The sequence below is a fragment of the Serinus canaria genome, chromosome 9 (genome assembly GCF_022539315.1).
Source record: "Serinus canaria isolate serCan28SL12 chromosome 9, serCan2020, whole genome shotgun sequence".
Classification (NCBI taxonomy): Eukaryota; Metazoa; Chordata; class Aves; order Passeriformes; family Fringillidae; genus Serinus; species Serinus canaria.
The window spans coordinates 23863139-23881870 of NC_066323.1; the positions used below are offsets into that span (position 1 = coordinate 23863139).

The 18732-nt window shown below is 39.0% G+C and overlaps 1 protein-coding gene across 2 annotated transcripts in view; it reads right to left on the reverse strand.

Moving 5' to 3' along the window:
• Nucleotides 1–1051: 1051 nt before the first annotated feature.
• CAB39 (calcium binding protein 39) overlaps nucleotides 1052–18732 on the reverse strand; it is a 43602-nt gene continuing 25921 nt past the window's right edge. For both annotated transcript variants that reach the window (XM_030227222.2, XM_050978032.1), the window contains exons 3-9: nucleotides 14139–14303; nucleotides 10295–10413; nucleotides 8259–8427; nucleotides 7519–7578; nucleotides 5170–5235; nucleotides 4195–4338; nucleotides 1052–3399 (exon numbers count right to left, since the gene is read on the reverse strand). In XM_030227222.2, the coding sequence (XP_030083082.1) occupies nucleotides 3211–3399; nucleotides 4195–4338; nucleotides 5170–5235; nucleotides 7519–7578; nucleotides 8259–8427; nucleotides 10295–10413; nucleotides 14139–14303 (912 nt within the window). In that variant the 3' untranslated portion in view covers nucleotides 1052–3210. The remainder of the gene's footprint in view (nucleotides 3400–4194; nucleotides 4339–5169; nucleotides 5236–7518; nucleotides 7579–8258; nucleotides 8428–10294; nucleotides 10414–14138; nucleotides 14304–18732) is intronic.

An 18732-nucleotide genomic window follows, 5' to 3' on the forward strand; every position in this document is an offset into this window, starting at 1 on the left:
ATTTCATGTGCTTCCTCCCACCAGGACTGTTTCAAACACCTCCTCAAGTGCCTGACTTGTCCACTCAATTAAAATTTGCCATTTGTCTGACTTCCTGTCCTAATTACCCCTTCCCCCTACAATCTGGGATATTCCTGGGCATGAGGAAGAAAAATGCCAACATTTTCTACAGCAGCTCAAACAGGTGTGGTCTCTAGTGGGGGCTACCAAAGACCAAACATTTCTGTCTGCAAAGTAATTATGTTCCTGAAGAGCAACTTCTTGTTCAGGAATGCTGCTGAACAAAACCACCTGCAGAACCTGCACCAAAAGCTCCTGAATGCTGTTGAAAACACAACACTCTCCTGGTGTTTGCCACACTGCATTACCTGTGACAGCAGCTCCAGAGGCAGCCAGGAGACCCCAGTGGCCAATTACAGACTCAGCTCCTGAAAATCAGAGAGAAGTGAAGGGCCAAAACTTTATCAACCAACCTTATCAGCTCCTGCCTCCAGCCAAGACACAGGAAATAGCATCTCCTCTTTGCCCTTGCCAAAAAGAAATAGAAACAGCAATAATCACACAACAAGGCAAGGGAGGCTACCAACAATGAATTAGAATTGATTGCATCTTTTATACAGCACTTTGTCTTGATTCTTTAAAAAATGTTTGTGTGAGCCAGAGTTTCTCATGACTTAAAATGATTTTGTATTTGAAAGGAAAAAAGCTGAGCCACTCTAAGGCAATAAGGGAAACCTGATACACATCCACAAGAAACTGATCCTCTTCAGTAATAAAGAACACACATTTTTCTTCAAAATTTTATTTTAATTTAAATTATGGGGCCAGCCAGATTTTTTGGGTATGAAACATTTTCCTCAGGAGAAATGAAATGCTACCACGGAAATAGAATTACAATTGTATACATCTCTTATTATTAAAAAAAAAAAAAAAAAAAAAAAAGAAAAGAAACAACAACCAAAAAAAAAGAAACAAAAACAAAACAAAAGAAAGCTTGCATTTAAATATGTTTTAGTAATACCCTTAAGCCTTCAAGCAGATAAGAAACCACTTCCAGAACAAGTTTTTTAATATGAACAGCACATCGAAGGAGCTTTAATTTAAATACAACTTCTTTTCGAAAGCCAACATTCAAATGTTTCCACATATTAAAAAAGTCACCATAGCCATTGATTCCAAGGCCTAATATAGAGAAACCTCTATCCCAGTCCAAATGTTTTCACTTCTTTACACATAGAAACCTTTAGCACATCTACATCTTTCTAGAGAGGAAGCCTTACATGTTATGGTGAGTAACTTGGCAAAGAATGTTTCCTCCACTCACCTATGATAAACCAAACTATAACAGACAGTTAGTACTGAGCCACAACATCACCCCATGCCAGCTCTGCCTGGCATCTCTGGGAAGAGTCAGCTGTTTTCCTTCCTGTAAGCAAAATGATTCTGTTTGCAAAGGACCCGTTAAGAACCTTTAAAAGACCAATTTTAATGTTAAGAGCAGTTTTAACCAAGCGAGTGAAAACACTCCATTTTCTGGAGCTCTGGGATTTTCCTTGTGAAGGCTTTCAAATCAGCTCAAACGTCACTGATTGGGAAATATTTCAAATGGGAAGAGGACAGGAAGCAAGAAACATTTTCTGTAGCATTCACAATCATTCAGTCATGCAGGATTGGAACTTCCAGGCCCCAATCCACAAGTTTTTGCTTGGTTGTGATCTCAGCGTTACTATATGATGGATAGATACAATTTTAATAACATCATTTAGCTATATTTAGTAGATTCCTTTTGTATGGTCACAGTAACAAAAACATGGTGCAAAATCAGTTGGAATTTCTGGTTTTATAAATACTGATAGTTTGCAGCAATAAAGAACGAAATCAACAAAAATGAATCATTTTGTTATCCTAGGACACCTTGGAACTGCTTCTTGAGGCCGGAGGGAATGAAATCTCTCACACAACTATTGGACTGAGTTATTTACTGTCAGAAACGATGCACAGCAGGCTCCCCAGAAGTCAGAGGAATCAATATTAACTTAGCATAATCCTTGCCATTTGCAGAGCTGGTGAGCACAATGCTAGTGTAATTAAATAAGGCCAATATTATCTGGTAAGAAGGGAGCAGAAAGGGTTCCAGTTCTCTGTTTCAGCCTACCCTAACTGATGGCACCCCATTAGACACGTGAATACAAAGAATTTATTTGGGTTTGGGTGTTTGTTTCCTTTTAAATGCTGCAGTACTTAAGATTGTTAAATCAGCATTTCCATGTGATCTGAAGTATTCAATTACATATGAGCATTCATTTTGCAAAACTCAATATTAGGTAATAGTTACAGACTAATACAATAACATTCCTCTGCTGTACAAATTAAATCATATTTTAAAGAAATGAGCAGCCTAGGAGTTATATACAAAAGAAACCAGCAAGCATTGTTGAAATGAAATGCAAAATGTCACTGCTAGGTCTACTGTCTGAAATACCTTTAAAGTAAAATTAACAAAAACCCTTAGAATGTATTTCCAAGTTTACAAGTCAAGTCTCAGAAAAATCAAATCATGTCAAAAAAAAAAATTCTATAAAGCAGTGAAAGGCATATATACATTTTCCTTATGAACCTTGAGATTTCACTCTTTTAAAAGTTGCTAAGTTTCAATATCAGTTTATTTGCAAGACAACTGTTTATCCCAGTAAGCTCACATCTTAGATACATTTCCCCTTTGATTACAAATAAAGCACTGCACATTTTTTTTTTTTAATCAAGGCATATAATCTTATACTATGGTGCCAGGTATGCACAGGTCACGTTGTGCTCATTATCTCAAACAAGGTAAGTGCAAACATACAGATTTATTCAGATTTGCAAGCATGCAACCTGTTACTTAACTACATGAATACCTTCTCTCCTAGACCAAACTAGTATCTATATGTTTGCTTTCACGAACCTAGAATCTTTCTTTTCAGGACTCCTAAAACAAGCAGTGTCTTTGAATTCTGAAATGACACAAATATCAAGAAAGTCCACATTGTGCAAGAAAGCAGCAGCTATGTTTCTCAACTTGGACTAAAAATGAAAAGAGAAAAACAAAAACCGTTCACTGAACAGCAGATTAGCAGTAATGTTCCTCATGAATCGATAAGAGTGCCTGATGCTGAATATCTAACAGCAAATGCTGAATTTGGGTTTAATATTTTAAAGGTTTATTGGAGTTTAAGCTTCTTGCTGTGCTGGTCTCTTCAAATCCCTGATCTGTTTAACTAAATAGGTCTTCTCATCATTAAATTGTTCATCCTCGGTCCTGTCATTCTGAAACTTGCTGAGGAACTCAATAAGTTTGGTCTGGTTCTTTAGAAGGATGTCTAATATAGGCTGTGTCTTGTTAGGATTGGCTACAAACACCTGCAAGAAAATAAAAGACATTGAGCACAACAGCGAGAAACAAAAGGTTACGTTAAAAAGTAAATTATCTAACAAAATACTGATGATGATAAATTAAAACTATGCTTTAATTATTCCAGTATGCCACCAAAAAACCTGCAAGTTTTTAAATAAAATTACCTTTTTTTTAAATCAGGGCATAAGCTGAACATCAGTACCCAAGTAAATCTAGTCTGTGGGAGGTGACCAGCCTCAACAGCCTCTGCAGAAACCAATGCAGACACTTTATGGGTAAATTCTATGGCAAATGCATGGTTTCATATCATGTGCAGCATCTGATGGGAATCTCACACTTCACTGCAAAGTTTTAGATCTCCAGTTATAACTCTTGGCTGCCTGTCTGCTGCAAAGTCAGAAGCCATCTGTCATAATGTTCAAATTACAATTCAGGTGAGTGACATACTGCTCTCTTTCAGAGATCATGCAGTGTGATAAAACCACTTTTGAACTCCATGATTTTGTATGGAATCATGCATTCCTCCTCATCTTAATGCATTCAATCCCAGAAGTTTCGGAGAGATGCTACTCTGACAACCACACAGAAGTCCCTAAGTAGTTTCTAAACGGTTTTCAAAAGATGTCCAAGATATCAATTTGTAAAGATGGATCATAATCAAGCAAACATTAGTGCTCCCTTTATTTAGTCACCTAGCAGACATTAAGGTCAGCTCCATTTAGGCTCAGCTGAGCAGTTTACTCAATGAAACAGCTTCTGGTCAGATTCCTTCTGTTTCACAGTGGGGTTTGGTAACATACCTTGAACACATGGAAGGCCTCAAACTGAATGTTACGACTCTTGTCTCGTAGAAGGTTCATCATTAGTTTGAGATTTTCAGGTTTACTGATGTACTTTGTCATAATTGTGAAGTTGTGTCTGTCCAGTAACAATTCACCGAGAAGCTGAAGACAGAAAAGAAAGAAAAATGAAAGAATTAGTAACAGAAGAATCACCATGTATATAAATGCTTTCAGACCCCTGAAGTGGTGTGGTGCTCTGTGAATGCAGCACCAGAGGACAGGAGATAAAGTAGCCACACAACTAAGTGCCCTAGATTTCCATGTGCAGGTGCATTTTTCCCTTATTTCAACAACACAATTTCTCATTTTCCTCAGAAAGTGAAAAATCACACTTGTTCCCCCTTGTTATGAATTGGAAAGAGAAGTCTTTCATTTTTTCCACCACAACTTCATTATTTTTTCCACTTATACAGAAGCTATTCAGCATAGAAAGAATACCTTTAAAAAAACCCAAAAACCCAATAAAACACGTTAGTATATCAAATGAAATACTGACTGTTCTTTTACTACCTAAAGGGTTTAAAAGGATTTTGCCCACAAGGATCACCTTTGCTGCAAGCTCTGCTTTACATTTATGTTCACTGTTTCTTACCTACTTGAATGGAAGATCAGTGTTGCTTAAGGCACATCATGAGAATCTTTGATAAGTTATTTAAATGTAACCAGACTTGTTGAAAGAGAAAAATCAACAAAAATAAAGAAATTTGATGAGCCATTTTTTCATAGGGAGAGAAATTACTTTGGTCTGTGATGGACATTAAGATATGTAAGAACTGGACTAAAAAAATTAGCTGATCCCAAGAATTAAAATGTCTGAAGAATTAACATAACTACTGTTCAAGGCTGTTACAGAAGCCATTTCAAATAAAGTTAACTCACCTTGAAAATAAAGGGAATCTCTTTGCATTTCAGAAGAAAATAAAATTGCCTTACCTTAAGTGACTGTCTCTTTGTCACGTAATTTTCTGAATGAAGTAACTTCTCATATTCACTGAAGAACTAAACATAGAGTAAAGAGAAGGGTTAGGACTTTTTCAAGTGTCATAGGCATCTTCTTCCAAATTATTGCAACAAAGTGGAGAAGATGCAAATCCCTAACAAAACTAAACAGAATCTGAAATCTCAGTGGGTTCCTGTAAGTCACTACACTGTCACTACTTAGGCTTTTAAAGCAGATATAAAGTTAAACATTGAATATGCTTTAAAAAATGTGTATTTGCTCTTTCAAGAGACTTTAATGTTCAGGTCACAGGGCAGTGGAAGGAGATTCCTCATTATTTCTTACAGAAAAAGGCTGTGCAGAGCAGCTGTGGCTGCCCCATCCCTGAGGTGTCCCAGGCCAGGCTGGATGGAGCTGTGAGCAATCTGCTGGGGGTGCCCATGGAGGGGGCTGGACCAGGGCATGACTGAGGGGACAGCTCCTGTACCCCACATTTCTCTTCACAGAGAAAAGCAAGGCACAGCTTTTCCCAAGAATATTCTTATCCCATTTGCTGTGCCTGTGTTGTGCCAAAGCAGAATGCAATATGGAGACTGCTTGCCCACAGTGATGGTGCTTTGTTTTCTTGGCCTGTCAGGGCCAGGGGTGTGTGTGTGTGATGTGCGTGTGATGTGCGTGTGATGTGCGTGTGATGTGCGTGTGATGTGTGCGTGTGATGTGTGTGTGATGTGTGTGTGATGTGTGTGTGATGTGCGTGTGTCAGGACTGTCACTGACAGCCACGAGATTCAGAGCAGGCTGGGTGCAGGTTGAGTGCTTGGCTGTCACTGACATAGTTTCTAAAAAATCCCTTTGCCAGGATTTTTCTCCTGAGAAGCTGACAGGCCTCAGAAACGAAATGTAAACAATAATTATCTGCTGCTGTGGAATGTGGCAGATGCATCTTTGGTTGCTCTCATGTGGATTGTTTTCACTTGATGACAAATCATGGTCCAGCTGTGTCAAGGCTCTGAGCAGTCCCAAGTTTTTATTATTCTTTCTTTTCTAGCCTTCTGATGTCTTTCTTCTCTTTCTTTAGTATAGTTTTAGTATATCACTGTCTTTTAATATAATATCATAAAATAATACAGAACATGGAGTCAAGATTCTCATCTCTTCCCTCATCCTGGGCACCCTCAAGCACCACCACACTTGGCAGATTCAGTTCAGATGTAATGTAACATAGTGTAATAGAACATAGAATAATACAGTATAATAAAGTAATTAATTAGCCTTCTGCTATCAGTGGAGTCAGCTGCATCATTCTCTGCCCTGCTCGGGGTTCCCTGAGAGCTCGCTGAGCTTCCAGTTCCCAGGACACCCTGGAAAGCAGGGCACGGGCTCCCTCTGCAGGAGAAGCCGGGCTGCCTCCCACAGGACCACGTTCAGTGTAAGACTCTGATGTCTTGCACTCACCAGAGCAAATTGATTTTTCAAATTGTGCAGGGTTTTTTACAAACGCCCAAGTGACCATCTGGAGTTGCAATTCAGTGTGTCAAAATGTGAGGACATCACCGAGTCAGGCAGGGCTAATGGAAACATTTACCTTGCTCACTCTTGAGGGGTTTTTTAATATTGTCCGGTTTTACTATTCATGAGTAGTCTAAGTTTCATGGCTGTGACATTGTTAAATACAGTTTCACTGTGACTTTTTTTAGAAAAACATTGATCAAAATCTCTTAAAATTTCAGATATGATTACACAGCAAGCAGAACTTTGCTTCAAAGTAGATGAAGAGGTAAGCTAAGTATCAACCCTGCACATCTAATTTCTAAGAGCCTCTTAACTGGTTCCCAAACAGTGCCTAAAGCATAATTCAGTAGATAATTCAGGGCTAAAGCCAGTAGTCAAAAAGGGAATAATAATTTTTGTCTCCTGTTTAAAAAGCTGAGTCACTCAGAGGAGATATTTGTGATTTAGTGAACATGGCTGGAGACAAACCTTTAAAACTCAATGTGATTCCAAGTTTGTTGGGTTTGGGTTTTTTTTAATTGCTTGTGAAATCTGGGAGTTTTAACCAGAGTAAGATTTAAACACTTAAATATCTTAGTGGAACTTATTCTGAATAATCTGTTGAAAGGCAAAAGGATGGAAGTCATGTAGCTGAAAATGTCAGGATAAATGAAACTCTCTAACATTATTTGTTTTGGCTTTGGGTGGGGGGGGGGGAACTGAACCCCAAGTTCAGCTGATTTAATATTGTGTGGAAATCCCCAAATCCAGAGCTAAATGAGGAATAAAACTGATTTCTTCAAATAAGATACACAGCACCAAAGCTCTAAATATGAAAAGGTGTCTGCTCACCCTATCGTAATGTTGTTCCAAAAATTCTGCACTTAACAACTTGTGTCTTGTAAGCAAATCCTGTAAGAAAGCACAAACCCAGTACAGTCACTAAAAATATTTAAACAGTACAAAGACATTCTCACACATGTAAGACATTCAATCCAAAATTCTGCTATTCATGAAACACACTGGTTTAGGACTTGAATACAATTACCTGGACACTGCTCAGGACCTGGGCATCCCTTAGGAAAGATCTGTGATGAGTTACTTTAATTCACAGGGAAACAGCCTGTGAAGAGTGCTATTTATGGATCAAGGCTATATTCTGCACACAACTACACACAACCAAGGTTAAGTCCCAGCATTTAATATTGATTAATATTATGCTTATTGTCCCCATAACTGATTGGTTTAGGGACACAAAAATTGGGCCACAAAAAATTTCCCCAGACAAAGCAACAGCATCAGATATCCTCAGGAGGAGTTGAAGACAAAGATTTAAAGCCCCTGGCATGGTAGCACAGCTGCACTCAGGTAATGCAGGATACATTTTACTCTCCAGAACGGAATTTTGGGGAGCAAATGTACTGTACTGTATTCTGAGCAATCAGGAAGAACAGTGTCCAGCTCACCCATCCACATCACACCTATGTTCTTCCCCTCTGCCAAGGCTTGTTTTGCCAAGAACAGCCCCCCCAGCAGTGGGTGCCCAGGGCAGAGAAGCAGAGAAGCAGCAGTCCCAAGGTCTGAGGGATTACCTTGAAGGTGGCGAATGCATCGGACGCGATGTCGAACGTGGACATCTCCACGTATCGGAAGAAGTCGTAGAACTGCTCAGACCACAAGATGATTTTAGCTAGTGGCTCGTGCCTGATGCATTCTCTGAGCATTATCCCACAATTTAGAGCAATTTCTGGAGATTCGTACCTATTCACAAAAGCCAACAGAGATTCTTTATGAGTTTATGAACTTCCACAAGTTAGCACTGCAGCACCACACTGCTAATTACAGCCTTCAGTACCATCAAGTAAACAAACCCATTAAAATCAGAGGTACTCACTTCTGCATTAAACTCCATGTTTAAATATTTCTACTAAATTCTGCTCAAATAGCTGCCAGTTACAATTACAGCCAATGAAAAGGATTTTCACAAATGGGGAAACAAGACTAAATAAAACTACTTTCTTTGCTCTCTTGTTCCATACTGGTGGGATTGCAGACATCTGGAAAAGCAGTAAATGATTTGCCTTGAAAGCTGCTTGCTTAAACATGACAGCAATTGACATAAAACCTTCCATATGAGCAGGAGGGGTTAACAATACTGGACATACATTCAGATCTCTCCTCCATTAAACCATTTTTCAGCATCACTGGCTGCTCTGCACATCATGGGTTCCAGCTTCTGGAGCAGCCACAGCCTCTCACATGCATTCCTGCCTCACACCTCCAGAATGCTGCCTCCTAAACCAGTAGGAGCTAATTGGAATTCTCCCCAGTTTCAGGAGAGAAGTATCATTGTGCATACTAAGCCTTAACTCTATTACCCTACAAAAAACCCTGAAATAATTTTCATTAAATCCTGCAGTACTCTCCATTCAACCTGTCATGGAGATTTAAAATCTACTGAACTTTTTACAATTCATGCCACAGTTTAAATTCACACAAACTTGTCTCAGTTGGATATCAGATGTAACATGTAAATGCCCATTTCAAACATCCTGACTCATCAATATGAGTTTCAAAAACCCCTGTGAGGATGAAGCTGTCTGAAGTGTGACAACACAAACTAAAAGTGAGCACCAATGTGTTGCAGCCCCCATTCAACCACTTACAATGAGAACATGCTGAAAAAGTAGTTTTCTCTCTGCACCTCAAGTATCTTTGCCTTCTTTTGTAAATTATTTTGAAGATGAACTGAATCAATAATTTCTTTTGCATTATGCCACAACTAATATTTTTTTTTGTCCCTCTGACCTTTAAATGACATTACAGGCAAGTAATGCTACCAACAGGAATATCCCACTGAGATGAGTGGCCCTTTCATACACCCTTGAGTTATCCCAGTAGGTGGAATATAAATAGCTGTATTTTTTAAATTGTTTATAAATGCTTGATGAGCTTGTCTGTCCCAAAATAACACAGTGGAATTGCAATTTTCAGAACTTACTTAATTAATGTTACTAGAAATGCAAGCAATTATTTTCTGCTTTCATGTCTGGGAGCTGCAGCTCTACATGTGTTCAGTATGGCAGGACCCTCCAATATCCAGCACTCCAAATATTACAAGAAGAGAGGAAGAAACAGTTGTCTGACACAACAGGCCACGAATAATTCTTTTTTGGTCAGGTTTGTGGTGGTGTGTTTGTCTCAATACAGCAATATAAATCACTATGAATAAGAAGTCTAAGACAGGCCAGCAAGCTGGAAATTACTGTGGTTAAAAGGAAAAAGAACAGCCTTCAACTGTTGATGAGTAAGTTCACAAGAGAATAGTTTAAAGAGGCTCAAATAGCCTACTGAAAGGAAAATATCTTACTAGCCCACTAAGAGTATTTCACAGTACTAACAGTTCTCAATTTTCATTTCTTTTTCATGCAAAAGTAGATGGTTGGGGTTCTATTTCTTAGGTTTTCCTTTACTTAGGGGAATTACAGACCCCAAAATGAAGTAAAAAGAAAATAAAATTAGGCATATTGCAAAGAAATGCAAAATTGTCAGAACTCACTGCTTCTCCAGGCATTTACAAAGCCCTTACTTCATGTAAAAGCACATTTATGCTTCACAGTGCACATACCCTTTTAATAGCATGAATAAGATATTCTGTTGAGTGCAGATGTATTCAACTGTGGGAGTTCTTGTACCAATTTGTCTTCTGAGAATGTTGTTGAAAATTTGCGCAACATCTTTCTTGCCCTGTCAAAAACATCAGCAGTTAAACACAAAATATGGAAGTCCACAGGCAAGTTAACAATGAAACATTATCATCACCTCGTGCAGCTGTACTGGGCAGCCTCCATATTCTGATCTTGACCAGATTCTCTTTCTTTATGCCCATTTCAAATATGCCAAAGCACTCAAAACATGACAGCACATTGCAGGCAGATCATGGGGAATTTACACTCAGAAGTAAAGCCAGCAGATGTTTCATCAGGTATTTCTATGGAGCATCAATCTCCTGGGCTTATTTGATATTTGATTTTGCTAACAGTATAACAGTTTTTAACTGTGCTCTTGCCTGGAAGTGTATTTCTTCAACATTCCATTATCCTCTCCCCTTGTCTAGGGACCCACATTAAGAGTGTGCAGAGCATTTCCAACTGCAGCGTTAACATCCAACTTAGAGCTGCAACTTATGAAAGTGGAATAAATAAATGAATGAATAACATACACAGAAATCATTCACTGACCTAAAATGCATGTCTCACATTTTTCAATGCACAACAGCAGTATAAATAAGACCAGGATGTTGGAATTCAGCACAAATTATACACACAAGAATTCACAAGCACAGCACCAGACAGTGTAAAAGGAACCGGAAATGTTCTTTGTTGAATAAATACACATCTCCTGTTTATTTCTTCTGTAGGACCACAAACTGGTAGACATCTAACAAAAAGGTGATTATAAACATAAACAGCTTCCACTGTCATTCAAATGCACCATTTAAAAGCCAGGTTTCTGCAATTAACTGTCCATTCTGGACTGCACAAAGACACCTCCAGGATTATGGGTTATCAGATCTATTCCAGAAAAAGACCAGGCCAGCTTGTTCTAAGCCTGGACCTGCAAATAAAGGCCTGTTAAGCAACTTCACCTACAGGTTCCCTGAATGTTCTACATCAAACCTAGCTGTATATAATGCTTCTTGAGAAGCTCTAGCTGTGCTGTAAATCTCCTGAGTAACACCAGGAAGCTTTTGAGTAAAATGCAGCAAGAATTTTAAAAACATCATCAATTATTTAAAATTCTTTCTGTTTTCTAATCAGTGTAAAAAAGACTGCATGAGAAAAAATGAAATGTTTATGAAAACGTAGGAGGACTGGAGTTTTACAAATGGCATGTTTGTGAATTACCACAGACAGTTTGGCTGGAGTGTTGTTTTCAGGATGTAAGAGATTGTTTGTAAACCCTTGTTTTCTCAATTACAATTCCATTGAAAGCCAGCCCAAAGCAACACCAGAACTCTTTGTTCTGTCATGAGTAGAGCAGTGTTTGCAGGAATTGCTTTACTCAAACTCCACATAATATAATCATCAAGTCCCATTCAGCAGAGCTGCGCTGCTTGCAGTCCCCAGCAAGAACAGCATTTCCTTCTCACCCATCCCTGAGCTGCCCATGGCACACTGCAACCCCACAGCCAGGTTCTGTCACTTTCTTGTGCCTTGCCAAGTGACCTCATGGCCCAATAAGACCCCAGCGGTGAGAGGGATACTGTGCTTGTATTGTCTTCTCAGCAGAAGGATTTAGCTTCCCTGGGCAAAAGGCAGTTTTGTTTTGGGGGGTTTTTTTAATTCTTCATTTGAAAAATCCCAAAACAACAGAACAAGAAACCCAGTTGCACCAGGGATATCATCTCTACCAGTGCAAACCAGCAAGGAGATAAGTGGTAAGTGTTAGGACTGATAAGGAGATGGTTGTGTTGACTGCTTTATTGGGAAGCAAGCTTCCAGGGAAGGGCAGCACTTTTAAACAGGCCTGAGCACAAGGCAAGAGATGGGCAATTACAGTTCTCTTCATTAAAACATCCAATTTGGGTTTTTTCTAGCTTTTACTTCTTACTTTTCTATGGGTTGTTTCCACCATAGCATTTCAGATTCAATCACATTTGAGTTAAAGAGTCACAATAAATAGTCCCTGTCTTAATAAGCTGTCTATTCCTGTTCTACAAGGAAACCTTCTTCAGAAGTGAGACTGAAAGGGAAAAAGACTTCAGTTTGTCACTGAATAACGTGCAGCTGTTGTGGGAAACCAGAAAGAAAAAATTCCCGACCCACTCTTCAAGTTTAAAAACCACCAGAAAATCAAGTATGTATTTCCATCAGTAATGGAAAAATTGCTTCAAATGCAGTAAACCCACACAGACATTTGGGATATCAAAGGCAACATCTGGCTGGCTTTGTAACAGCTGGAAAGCTGGAGCACATCTGGAGCACAGGTGTGTTGACATTAATTCTAGGTACCAACAGCAGCTGGACAGTCTGCCAGCTGTCAGCCATAAAAAGCAGACATGGTCCAGCCTAGAAAGCATGAATGACTCCTTCTCCCTCCAAGGGGAACCATCACATCCTCCTGAAACACAGCAGCAGAAGAGCCACAGGCAGGAAACAACTCACAATCCTTCCACGTCCCCTTAATGAAAAGCACAGTTCTCCTTAATGAGAGCAAGCCTGTGCAAATGGTTCTCATTCTTCATTAGCAGGAGATAATGAAGGTTTCCTTTGCTAATAACTGGCCTGAGTCAACAGCAGGCTGATACCAATCTAGAGGTCAGCAGAATCCAGATGACGTTTCATGATTTCCTTTCTTCAGCAATTAAAGGCCATCCCAGTCCAGCATTCCCTCTCAGCTTTCCCAGGTTTCCTTGCTTATTTAACAACCTGAATGTTTTATGTATGGTATAAACACTTGTGTGGGTAGGGGAAAAATACCACTGTATTACAATTAAACACAAATCAGAGGGAGTTATGGGTGGGGTGGAGGGAAGAGAAGAAAGAACAGCGAAGAAAGCCATTGTTTTTGGAATGTCAAATTACAATAGGACTTTAAACTGTTCTGTTTGTATTGTGAGCAACTTGTTTATGAACAATCCCATTTTTAAGCAATCTTAAGTGGGATTATCTTTATGGTTGAGGCTGTGGAGTGAGATACATGGATTTGGCTCCCTTCCTAGACAACCACACGCCTCTTGTGAGACCTCAGGGAAAAGAGAAAAATCCAATTGTACTGCAACATCTCATACCTAAATAGGATTTTTCTCCACGGTGCTAAATTATTCCATGTGATGTGGTGACAAATGCCATAGAGGCTTGTGGAAAGATACCTTTAAATATAAGTAAGTATCACTATTTTGAATTGATCAATAAAAACTTGGGTTTGTTTTTATTAAAAAATAGAAAAAAAAGACAAGGAAACCAAAGGCTGCATCACTTGTGTCTAAAAAAAGAGAGAAATAATGGACTATTAATAAAACTAACAGCTTTAAATTATGTATTTAGGCTTCTTATGATTATTACAATAATTCTATTACTTTTCCTAGTAATTTGAAGCAGCAAGATGAACACAGAGATACATCTTGCAGTATTAAGGTTTGTGTTCACTACAGAGTTACTACTAAGAGATTAAAGCTTCTGTGTACACAACAACTCTGAATTATTCCATAATTTTAACAGAACTGTACCACCAGATTAGAGGTTAATCTGCTTCAAATCTGTGTTGCTTATATGTCTAAATTCACAGATTTCATATTCCACAGTTGCTCAATCTTCCATTCAGTTTGGAACAGTCTCTTTCTAATGGATGTATCATAACCACAAAATAAAAGCTGAAGACTGAAACATCTTAACCATTAAAGTGGCAGGAGTTCAGACGTGTTTATTTTAACATACAGAATATAAGAAATGTCAAACCTCCTCTCTTACCTCAAAATCAATGAGCTGCAAGTCAGCTACTAGGGTACTAAGAAGACCACTGTTGTATAGCTCCTGAGCAAGCTGGGCCACAGCTTCTGTTTGGGGCTCCTTTTCATTTGTGCCATACAAGATTTCTTTCATGGCAACAAGGTTTTTTGAGACCTCCTCTGTCGCCTAAAGAAAATGGGAAAACAATACAGTTAGAGAACAAAGCCATTTGTCTTTCTGACTGCACACTCCTTTATTCTTAACATCTGCAAACTTCCACTGGGGGGGAGGAATAATCAGGAAATGACAATCTGGTAAAAAAACAATAGATATTCTTTCTGCAAATAAGACTGTTATGAGACTGGTATTTTCAAAAAAACCCCAAACAATACAAAGCAGAGGCAAGACATACACAATTTAGTTACCAAAGGTAAAAATCTCTTCCTTTTTACTGCCTTTTAACTTCCCATTCAAAAATCCCCTAAAGAACAGCAATAGGATGAAAAGAACCTGACAAAATTTCCATTCTGCGAAACAGTTGTGTAGGATCAGACTGGAAAACATGACATGGAGCCTCATGCCTGTGCCTAGGGAACTGCTCAGAGACACCAAACTGATTCCTCCTGTAGATTTTGCACACATCAGGTTTTGCCAAATACTAGGCTCCCATTCCAGTTACTGTGGATAAAGTCTTTCCAACAAATAAAACCTCAAGGTGAACCAACTTTTAACTTTCAGGTTATCTCAGCACACAAGAACAACCTGGCCAACAGATCCAGAAAGAGATACACTCAAAAGGACACAAAGGTCTAAAACCCTTCCCTGCTTGAAGCCCACTTTACAGAAGCTAGACAGGTCTAACTTGTCACTTGTGAGGAATTCCTAAGTTTCCAGGATGAGCTGGAGCAGCATTTAGCAGTGAAAACACAGTTATCTCACAAGTAAACTAAAAAAAAAAAAAAAAAAAATCAACAAGAATACTTCTAAACACCCAGTTCTGAATCTTAAATCTCAGTTTTATTGGACCAAAAAAAGAACTACTCCTTTCAATAGATATGTTTACTAAGCTTGGGGGCAAAATGCTGAAAATGATCATCATAAATAGCTGGTTTAATTATAATGGTTCTTCACATGCCTAAAAAGTCTGAATGGCTTGTAAGTGCACTGATTTTTAGTAATTAGATGAATCTGCCAACAAAGTATGCATACACTTTAATGTAAAGCATTCATGATTGATAGCTCACAGAAAATTAATAAAGTGAAGAAATTACCACTTCCTGGATATTGCCTGTCTTATAAAGGGTGTGTAAAAAGATTTCTCATTTGTGCTTTTTAGCCAGAGAGGCTTAGGATCAGCATGACCATGCACTATTCGAGCTAAAGCCATTCCAGCTTTGCTAGGTATGCAAGCAAGGATTCCATGACCTTTATGGAGGCTCTGTATCATTTTTAGCTCCTCCACAACTTTCCACTCCCTGCCACTTCAGTTCCTAGTCCCAGTTGTCTCCTCCTCAATCGAAATCCCAAGGGATTTTCTGTGCACTGCTGGTAAGACAGCAAGAAGCAGGTGCTCAGTAAGACCACTTTGATTCACACCAGCTCCTGAAGAGGTGAAATGGGAACACCAGCTCCCCATGCTGGAGCAGAATTACACCACACAATTGTTCTCTGAAATTCAGAGGAAACAGCTCTTTTGTAGAAGAACAGGAACACTGTCAGATATGGAGATATGAAGAGATATCTTTGATGGATGGCTACCATGGGAAGAGGAAGCAAAGTCTGTCCCTGCACACTAATGTAAAAAGCAAGATGAAAGAGGAAGAAAGGCAGCTCAAGGAACTGCCTATTTCAGCTGAAACCATGGCAGTATCGAGGGCATGCCTGTCATCAAGAAAGTGAGTGGAGAATTTGTCCTCCCAAAACCCAGGGAAGAGGACAAGCCTCCCCAAACTTGAATAACTGCACTTGAGGGCTCTCCCTCACCAGCAGCCCAAGACAGACACCAGCAATGGAAATGCTTGCAAACCAGGCAGAAAATAATGCAGGGTCTCCAAACACTGAGCGTTTATAAAACAAAAAAGCCTTCTAGCCCAACAGGAACATTCAATCTGGGAACTTCAGTAGGGGACAGGAGGACTTCAGTGCTCCTCACAGCTGCCAAGACCACCTGCATGTGCTCCACTGCAACTTGGCATGGCACAAAGCTTTAGTGGGAAGCAGCATTAGAGACACAAAACCACTGAGTCAATGAGGTTGGGAAAGACCCTTAAGCTCAAGGCTGCCACTAAACCACATCCCTAAGAAGCAGCACAGCTTAGGCTGGAAGATACTGCTTTAGACTACTGAAATTATTCACCCAGTACAGGTTTAGAGCTATATCTGGTTTACCTGTCTGATGGATCTTTTCATTAATAGTGCAGTTTCTGTAGCTGCATTATCTATGTGGAGAGAGCCCCCAGGCACTGGGCTTCCATGGGCCTGCAGACTGCCAAGCTCTCTGGAAATATTTCAGGAGTGGCCGTGTGTTCTTTATCTTTTTCTACTGTTCACAATCCCCAAATAGTCCAGCTGTACAACTCTAGGTAGAGTATTTGGGGTTTGCACTGCTTACCATTTAAGGAAATACTCAATTTTAGGATATATTACTGATCTGTCCAGAGACTGCAATCAACCATAGCTATAAAGACATGCAGCTATTCTGGGGTAACGCTAATATGTGTGACTTCATGGTGTCTGCTTTTATTTTTAAATAGTATCTTCCTGTCCCTCATAAACATAGAGAAGCAAGTACTTTCTTTATTTTCCTTGCTTTCCATTTCACTTCTGTAGTGTGGCTTGTCCTCAGATGGTATTGATTGTCTGGCACCATTAAATTTCAAATATGACTTGCCATGAAATTTTTCTCTAAAATTCAGGTTGCTCCTAATGAGAAAGTGTTGAGAGCATATAAATACAGATGTTAATACTTAAAAAATAAAAATTCTAACACATAAAATATATACTGTTTTATATATACTTATGTAAAATATGTACTTATACTCTCTATAAAATATATAGAGAGTATAGATATTCTGTATATGTAAAATACACCCTGGTCATATATTGTACTGGGTATATTTTATATATTTGTAGATATGTTGTCTGATTGTTAGTTCCACTTTTGATCATGGATTTTTGGATGAACCTCATTGTGTATTTTGATCTTCCTCTCTAGAGGCTTTTTTTTTCCCCTCTTAAAAGAGAGCAGTGCATTAGACAATTTTAACCTCAGTATCTTAGAAAATCTTGCAAATAATGCTAGCCAAGCTTCTCTTATCTTTCTTGATTTTATTTGTTTTCAGTGGTTTTGATTTTATTTGTTTTTAGTGGTTTTTTACTTGGCTCTTCACAGCAATATTTAACCTAGCATTATATTTTTCAGTGTAACTATCTAAATTCCATTCTGCATCTGAAATTGCAAAAATAGGTCTGCACATCTTGTATTTGGAATGTGTCTGAGAGTCCATGGAATGTGCAAGAGTAAGGAGGTTCTAGAAATTTGTCAGAGTTTATTCCTAGTCCTTTTGCTGTTGAATTTTAGAGAAGAACTCTAAGGATGTTGTATTTTATGGAAGTGCAGTGCTCCAGTTGATAGACTACGATAGATTGGTTACTGATATAATACTTCCAGAAAGCCTCAGTTTGCAGAAGATTCCCAGAAGTGAAGCTGGAGTGATGCAAGGCAGGTGCTTTGAGGTGTGGTGGTCAGACACTGGCACAGCCTGCCTGGAGAGGGGTGCAGTGTCCATCCATGGAGCTGTTGGGAGCATGGCTGGCCATCAGCCTGCTCAGCTTGGCAGGACTAAGGTGGCTCTGCCTCGAGCATCCTGATGGCCTCCTGAGGTACCATCTGAGGACAAGCCACACTACAGAAGTGAAATGGAAAGCAAGGAAAATAAAGAAAGTACTTGCTTCTCTATGTTTATGAGGGACAGGAAGATACTATTTAAAAATAAAAGCAGACACCGTGAAGTCACACATATTAGCGTTACCCCAGAATAGCTGCATGTCTTTATAGCTATGGTTGATTGCAGTCTCTGGACAGATCAGTAATATATCCTAAAATTGAGTATTTCTTTAAATGGTAAGCAGTGCAAACCCCAAATACTCTACCTAGAGTTGTACAGCTGGACTATTTGGGGATTGTGAACAGTAGAAAAAGATAAAGAACACACGGCCACTCCTGAAATATTTCCAGAGAGCTTGGCAGTCTGCAGGCCCATGGAACCCCAGTGTCTGGGGGCTCTCTCCACATGGATAATGCAGCTACAGAAACTGCACTATTAATGAAAAGATCCATCAGACAGATAAACCAGATATAGCTCTAAACCTGTACTGGGTGAATAATTTCAGTAGTCTAAAGCAGTATCTATCCCAACTAAAAAGCATCATTTTAATAACTACTTAAATTGGCTGGATTTAAAATGCTTACAAAAACATACAATTCCATAAATGCATTAGTAACTACATCAGTGCAGTAGCTCATTTAAAGGCCAAAAATTACTGTATGATTTGCCAGTGAACATTTAGCACGGAGACAGCACAGAAAAGTTCAATTAGAAGAGAAGCATGTTGT